The following is a 7,995-nucleotide window of genomic DNA, read 5'->3' on the forward strand; positions in this document are numbered from 1 at the left end:
CTTGTTCCACGTCCAACATTGAAGGATGAAGTCCGTTGGCTAAAGGAAGATGAGGATGTAAACCGGGAGATCCGAACATCAAACCTTAAAAACATTCAAAAATTATTTTATAGAAGAATCCCGAATAAGGAGGAGGAAGAGCAGAAAGAGAAGAAGGAGGAGGAGAAAGAGGAGGAGGAGGAAGACGAGAAGTAGGAGGAGTTACTGGATGATATACTTACCGGCTGGACCTGAGTATAAAGAACCCGGTTGTAGGAATGAGATACCCTGAGATTGTATCATGTTTAACTGTTGAGCAAAAGCAGCATTTAAACCCGGAGGAAGTGGAAATCCTGGAGGAAAGGGATGACCGAATGGAGAAATTTGAGTCGGCGAAGCATCCACGTCGCAACCGGGTGGTACCGTTAATGACCCTCCTCCTCCTCCTCCTGACGTAGGCGGAATAGATTCTGCAAAGGACATTATTTGTATTATTAATCATTTTCCGTCTTCTGTCGCCATTTTGCAAATGTAATAATAATGCAACACTCACGACTCGATTCTTCAGTTATTTCGTCATTATTATTATCTTCCGGTTCCTTTTTTAAATTTCCAGATACGGGACTCATTGCTCCGTTACTGTGTTTGGCTATGTGAGGACGAAGTCTTTCAACTTCCGAAAAAGCCTGGAAAATTATCGAATTTTATTATTGGAACTGGAAAATTCTCTCTCTCTCTCTTTCTCTCTCACACACTTAGTACCTGATTGCAAGCGTTGCAATGAAAATGTTCTTTTCTTTTTAGCTTGCAAAAAGGACGAGAACATGTTTCGTTGGGTCCGTATTTAACGTGTTTATCCAGCGACATCCATTCCGGTAGAAATTCTTTGACGTTACCATCTTTGGATTCTTTGTCTTTATGACCTTTGTACCTGTCGTATTCGCGGGTCGCTCTCGATGATTCGTTTTGTAATTTTATCAATTTCGTCAAAGGATTGTTGTGATTGTCGACGTCTGAATCTGTCGAAATACCGACAGTCAAAAAAAAGTTAATTAATTAATGGAAAATTTTTTTTCTCCAGGAAAATTTTTTTTTTTTGTTTTAAATTTTACCTTTAGAATCGATAAAATTCGGATTGATTAAGAAATTTTGACTCGGAGAATGACTCGGAAATAATTTCGAAGGACTGACCGGTTGTATTTTACCAGTTTCCGGTTTTTGATGTTGTTGTTTGGAAAAATCCGGACTTAAATCCTCGGATTTACGATTCGAAAGATTTTCCGGACTGTTTTGTTCTTTTACAAATGATTTAACTGGAGAAATCGATCTTCCGGATAGAGAACTGCTACTCCTCGGTTTAACCATCCCGAATCCTTTTACTTTTTGTTCGTTTCCGTTGTCTTGAAATGCCGAAAGCGGGTAAAAAGTTCCAGATGCTTTAACTGGAAGGAGAATGAAAAATTTCCCGTGTCAATAGAATCGCAAACGAGGTAAAAAATTAAATAATTAGATAAATAATTGTAATCCCCTCCCCTTCACCGACCTGTCGTTTTAGCAGGAGATGAAATCAATTCTGGAGAATTAGTTTCCAGTTTGTTGATGTCGTCATCTCCGCTCGGAGGACTCGGTGACGCTCTTTCGTTTTCAAATTCTTTCGCGTTGTTCAAAATCCCTTCCGCGTCTTGATTATTATTATGATTCGCATCGTGGATCGCCATTGTCGAGTAACGGACGAATGAAAATCCACAATTCGTACGAGTGCAATGAAAATGTCTGTTGATCTTATTGCTGGAAATCGAAAAAAAAAAAAAAAAAATTCAAATTCGTTCGTCCGACGGTGATTCACATGGAGAGGAAAAAAAATCAGGAAAACCAACTTGATGCAATTGGAAAATTGACAATCGATGTTTCTGTCGTAGAAGACGAAACCGTCGAGGATTTCAAAACTCTCGTGAAATTCTTTGGAATGAATGACGACCAAATGATTGTTGTCGGTTGAAAAAAAACAACGAGGTTGACTGCAATGATAGTGAAGTTTGGCAAACCTGCAATTCGATTCTGGACAACAACCATCTTCAAAACTATAAAATCCATACGACGAAGCATCCAATTGCGCCTGGAAACAAGACGAAAACTTTTTTTTTGGTGGAAAACTCTCTCTCGAATCCCTGCAAAAAAGAAGTCACGTTCAGAAATCTTACCGGACTCGATTCTCTCGAATTATCTTCGTTCATCGTCGGACTAGACGGGGATTCGTTTGTTAAATCCACCATATTTTCACTCGTTTGCGACGTGTTACTTTCTTTTCTAGAAGAAGATGGCGACGGTTTGGGAAGTTTAAAAGATGTGAAAATAGCTTGGGGTGAATCGTTCGAAGATCCCGGTGGGCCATTTTGATTCGCCTGAAAAACAAAATTTTTTTTTTTTATTAAATTTTTACTTTTGTTTGTTTGTTTGTCTTCCGTTTGTTTCTGAACGTACGTTGTCGTTCCACACTTCTATGATTCGATTTTTAGGCGGACGTCCTCTTTTTCTTCTAAACATTGCATCCAAACTATTTGCCAAATGTGTGTTTGATAAATTCGCACCCAAAACGGATGCTCTCCTCGTGAATTCGTGATTTTTATAATGGTCTAACCTTTGAAAAGGTTTATCCGTGTGAAGAATCGTTTCCTTACAACCATCCTAAAAAAAATTTTTTATAAAGAAAACAATTTAAAAATTTTTTCAAACGGACATTTTTTTTAATTTTTTAAATGGAATTTACCCATAGGCAGTGATAATGCCTCGAAGTTTGGTGGCATTCGGAATCAAAATGGCACATGCTATCATTAACGGTTATAAAATTTAATTCAGTCACTTTGTCTTGTTGGCTATGATTTCTTGCGTGTTCTCTCACGCCATCTTTCGTACTGCAAAAGAAACAATACGTTTAAAAAAAAACTCTCCGATTAAAAAAAAAAAAAAGCGGAAATGGAAATAATTAACGTACCGGAAAATAACGTTACATCCTTCTGCCACGCAATGAAAATGATCCTTTGCAGCATCTTCGCACATGCTACCATCTATGCAAATTTCGTTCGCGGCAAAAGGTTTTAGGTATTTGCACCAAATCTCATCGTTTATTCCGATGGCGGCGAGCGAAGTTTTTTCCGCCAAATATTTTTCGTAGTCTTGTTCGAGTGATAAACTTCCGGCGTAATTAATCGTTTTACTTCCGGTGTTTTTATCATTGGACAAATCGATCGGTGCGATGCTATCGTTGTCTACGCTATCCGTCGGTGAATTTCCACCGTCGGTGGCACCACCGCCGCCGCCGCCGACGTTTTCGTTATTATTATTATTATTGTTGTTATTGTTGTTGTTGTTTTTACCGGCAGCCGTGGCAGCTGCGGCCGCCGCCGCCGCCACGCTCAACAATTTAATAACGTCGGGATTTTTGTTAAGAAATTCTTGCGGGATTTTCTTAAACAATTCCGGAAATTTTTGAACAATTTCCGGTGCTTTGAGCAACACTTCCGGGTATCTTTCCGCGAGTTCCATCGAATTTGTGAAAAATTCAAAATCCGTCGATGGTTTTTTATCGAAACCCTCGGAATTTTCCATCTCTTGTATTTTTTGTAAATTTTCCAATTGTAATTTTTGCAATGCTTGAAAATTTGACGATCCGATAGCGTACGGAGATTGTTGGACGGAATCGTAATTTCCTGAAGAGTGAGAGAGAGAGAGAGAGGGAAATTTACAATTAAAAAAGGAAAACGAACGGAAAAACTCAAAAAAAAAAAAAAAAATGGAAAAATCAACTCACCCGGCATTCCAAACCGCGTGAAATTCGATGGAAGAATCGGAGGAGATGCTGGACCACCACCACCGCCATCCGACGAACATTCTCCGTTACTCATTTGTGATAAATCCAACGTGGCCGCTTCCAACTATTAAACAAACCCAATAATAAAACAATGTGAGTGAGTGAGAAAGAGAGACAAAGAGAAACAAAGAGGCAAAATCAATGTCCAGGAAGGAACCTGTGTCCGGATTACCTGTTCGAAACTTATTGGAACGCCATCTTGTAAACTTTTCATCATGGATTGTGATAATTTAAATTTTCTATACGCCAATTCGGAATCTTTACGTTCGTGTTTTCTCTTGTGACTGAGCAATTGTCCAGAACTATGAAGAACGTAATTACAATTCGTTCTTATGCAGTGTATGTGATTGTTGATGCGAGAAAATCTACAATTATCATATCCGCAAATTTCGTTTTTCATAAATTTTTTAAAACCGTCACGTGCGAGTTGTTCATCTTTTATATGATAAGTCTTGTGTTTTTCTAAAAGAAAAAAGTCGCCGACCCCCGGCGGGAAAATAAAAAATCAGAGAATTTTCCAATAAATTGTGTTGCGGCGTTGTGTAAGGAGCGTCCATTTTGCATATATGTACATACCCATGTCGGCTTTATTTTTAAAAGTGTATTGACAATTATCTCGCCTGCAGTGAAAATGAGTCGTTCTCTGACCGAAGAAAGCACAATAAGAAGTCCGACATTCTTCCGTCGCTCTGTACCTTTGAAAACCTTCTTGTATTATGGCGGAATCTTTACGATGGTAATTCGCATGCATTTGTACGTCCGACGTGCTTATGTACGTTTTATCGCAACTTTCCTACATTAACCAAAAAAGACGTTAAATGGAGGGTTAAAATTTTTCTAGTGACACGTCGTTCGAATGAACACTATTACTCACGTGCACGCAATGGTAGTGTGTTTGCTTTCGATTATGTTGACAATTTTTGTACTTTTCGCTGCAGTCATCCATCGGGGAATACCTAAGAAATCCATGTTGAAGACTTTCGTCTCTTTTTTTGTGCCATTTAAAATGACGTATCATTTCTTCTTTTTTAACGAAAACTCTCGAACTGCAATCGAGACAATGAAAATGTTCCCTACGAAACGAAATGAAAATTCGAAGTCGATTGTCATAACGAGAGGTCATAACCTCTTTTTTTTTTTAAACGAGCAAACAAACAAACAAACAGACAAACCTGTAATTTAAATCTTTGCAATATGTGCTCCCGCATTCAGAAGAACTTGAAAATCTTTTGACGTATTTCGAATAATCAATGGGAGCTGAATTTTTCGAATCTCTCGTCGGACTAGTCGTCGAAAGTCTCGAACCTGAAAATTAAAAAAAATTTTTTTTTTTTGTACTCATTCGAATATTAATTACGCAAGGCGGTGAGAAAAGAAAGAGAGAGACAGAGAGATAGAGAGAGAGAGAGAGAGACCACAAGTTTTTTTTTTTTTAATCCGTAAATAATTTAATAAGAGATAAAAAAAGACGAAGGCGTTGTCTGGACAACTACTAAACTGGTGTCTGCTTATGAGACAACACAACCGCGCCCACGTGTCTGGAATACATTTACACGCGGACGACAACAACAACAACAACAACAAACACATTTGAAAAAAAAAAACAAAAAAAACGTAAGGAACACGCCGCGTAAAATAATTATAAAAAAAAAAACTGAAAAATCCCCTCACGATCGACCTATTATCATTATCATTATCATTATCATTATTATTATTAGGAAATTTTCTGCCAAAAATTTTTTTTTCTGCTCAATCATTCTTGTCTATTTAACAACAACAAAGGAAAAACATAAAACCAAAACGGGGGATAAATTATGACCAATTGAAAAATAATAATAATAATAGCGATAGATAATTAAAATACGTAAAAAACGAATTGTGAACGAAGAATGACGTGGAAGGAGAAAAAATTAAAAGGAATGAGAAAGAGAGAGAGAGAGAGAAAATTTTGTCGGACGTGGCGGCAGACACCGTACAAATGAAAACATCACACGACAAACGAACACGAAAGACCTTCTTCCTCTTCCTCTTCATACATTTGTGACATTCTCATCATCATCATCATCATTATCATCGTAATCGTAATGTCCGTGTACCTGGCGCGGGCGAAACATGTAAACCTGACTAACTGACTGACTCTTTTGCGCTCACGGGTCGCGTGACTACAAATGACGATGGCACGCGACCACCAAGAACCTGTAGGGCGACCGGTATAAAAATTGCCATGGGTTTTTGTCGTGTGACACACGAGAGCGGAACTCCGACCTTGAAAATTTTACTTTTTATCATCATCATCATCATCATTATTATTATTATTATTACCGGAAATTTTTTTTTTTTTTTTATAATACGAAATTTTTTTAATAAACGTTACAAAATGGGAAGAAAATTAATTTTGACGTCATTTTTAATTTTTTTAAAGGAGTAAAAAAAAAAAAAATAATAAAGATGACGTCACGAGCGCGTTCAGGTATCCTTCGAGTTTTTTTTTCTCTCAATCGAAGTATAAATTAAACAAACGTCTTGTTTGTCATCGTCATCAATTAATTTATCAACCCGCCTTGACTTCTCTTTCTCTCTCTCTCTCTCCAACCAATAAAATAAATAAATAAAACGTTTTAAATCAAAGTATTAATAATAATGATGATAATGATGATGATAATACCGAGAGAGTGAGAGAGAGAGCGAATCGTTTGTTTACGTTAATAATTCTCCAGCGTTCCCACATTTTTCAAAAAAAAAAAAAAAATTATTTTTTTATTAATTCTCCGGAAGTTTAAGAGAGAGAGAAAGGGAGAGAGAGAGAGAGAGAGAGAGAGAGAGAGAGAGAGAGAGAGAGGAATACATTTACGTAATTGTCATTTCCCTTTTGTTTAAAAAAAAAATGAATTAAATTAAATAATTTTTTCTCTCTCTTTCTCTTTCCCTAGTGAAACAATATGAATCTGTACGAAATCGAATTAGACACGGATTATTAGGGAAACGAAAACAACTCCCCACCACCCCCACACGGAGGGGAAAAAGTTGTGATAAAGGGATTCTGGAGAAAGAAGGTAAGCGAAAGCATAATATTAATAATAATAATTCACACGGTTATAAGGGTAATTAAAAAAAAAAAAAAAAAAAAAGGGAAATTTTTTTTTTTATGGATACGAGAATTTTGTGTGGATTTCATAGAGTAAATAAAACACATTATTATTATTATTATTATTTTTAAAAAAAAGTATTCGGTTAAAAAACGATGAGAATATTTTTTTTTTTTATAAGAATGAGAAGGGATATATTAAGATAAAGAGTGAGTGAGAGAGAGAGAGAGAGAGAGAAAGGGAAGAAATCGGTTTTGGAAAGGATGTCGTTTTGTTGAAAATTAAATACTTATAAATAAATATGGCGGCGAAACAGAAGGGTAAAAAAAAAGGGGGGGATTTTTTTTTTCGATTTCTCGACAACCACTTAACGGAAAAAAAAAAAAAAAAATTTTTTTCGAATCTCACGCATGTGGATTCGATCCTGCGATCCGTCGACCCGCACCGGATTTTTTTTAAATTCTAAATAAACATCGCGAAATAACGGTCGATTTTGTAATAATAATAATAATAATAATAATAATAATAATAATAATAGAGAGAGAGAGAGAGAGGATATTGGAAATAACCCTTAGCCTTTATCCGCGGTTAACCTTCACTTAAATATCATTCGTTCCGGGTGGGGTGTGAAGTAGTAGGAGGGGGAAGACTATCGATCGTAAACCGGAAACCAGACGCTCTCGTTCGGAATCATTTTTTTTTTTTTTTTTTTTACGAAGAAGAAGGAATTCTATCCAGAAAACGGAATCATATTTTATTCATTTATTTTTTAAAAAGTGTGATAACGATAAGAATAAATTCTTCATCATCGATTATCATTAAATATGAGATCGAAAATACAAATTCGATATCTCGCGATAATTAAACGACGACGAGACGTCGGCTGCGTTGTGACGTCACAATCGCGTCGTCGTCGGCGGCGGTCGGGACGTAACGAAAATTTTCTTTTTTTTTTTTAAATGCTGGGAAATTATTATTATTATTTAAGGTAATAATCGTTACCACCCCCCCCCCAAAAATCTATTGATTGTTATTAATCACAATCGATAAAATTGTGGGGAG

At 36.5% G+C, this 7,995-nt stretch overlaps 1 protein-coding gene across 1 annotated transcript in view; it reads right to left on the bottom strand.

The window, feature by feature from the left end:
- Phum_PHUM193860 (uncharacterized protein) overlaps positions 1-4,970 on the bottom strand; it is a gene marked incomplete at both ends in the record, with an annotated part of 6,328 nt that extends 1,358 nt beyond the window's left edge. The window contains 15 exons of the mRNA XM_002425301.1: positions 1-84; positions 222-449; positions 533-665; positions 742-998; positions 1,167-1,421; positions 1,523-1,767; positions 1,857-2,095; positions 2,181-2,381; positions 2,461-2,664; positions 2,747-2,891; positions 2,972-3,686; positions 3,788-3,911; positions 4,020-4,309; positions 4,424-4,640; positions 4,722-4,970. The exon at positions 1-84 is cut by the window's left edge and continues 58 nt beyond it. Of these exons, the coding sequence (XP_002425346.1) occupies positions 1-84; positions 222-449; positions 533-665; positions 742-998; positions 1,167-1,421; positions 1,523-1,767; positions 1,857-2,095; positions 2,181-2,381; positions 2,461-2,664; positions 2,747-2,891; positions 2,972-3,686; positions 3,788-3,911; positions 4,020-4,309; positions 4,424-4,640; positions 4,722-4,970 (3,586 nt within the window). The remainder of the gene's footprint in view (positions 85-221; positions 450-532; positions 666-741; positions 999-1,166; positions 1,422-1,522; positions 1,768-1,856; positions 2,096-2,180; positions 2,382-2,460; positions 2,665-2,746; positions 2,892-2,971; positions 3,687-3,787; positions 3,912-4,019; positions 4,310-4,423; positions 4,641-4,721) is intronic.
- Between the last annotated feature and the right edge of the window lie 3,025 nt (positions 4,971-7,995).

The sequence above is a fragment of the Pediculus humanus genome, genomic scaffold (genome assembly GCF_000006295.1).
Source record: "Pediculus humanus corporis 1103172107542 genomic scaffold, whole genome shotgun sequence".
NCBI classification, from domain to species: Eukaryota; Metazoa; Arthropoda; class Insecta; order Psocodea; family Pediculidae; genus Pediculus; species Pediculus humanus.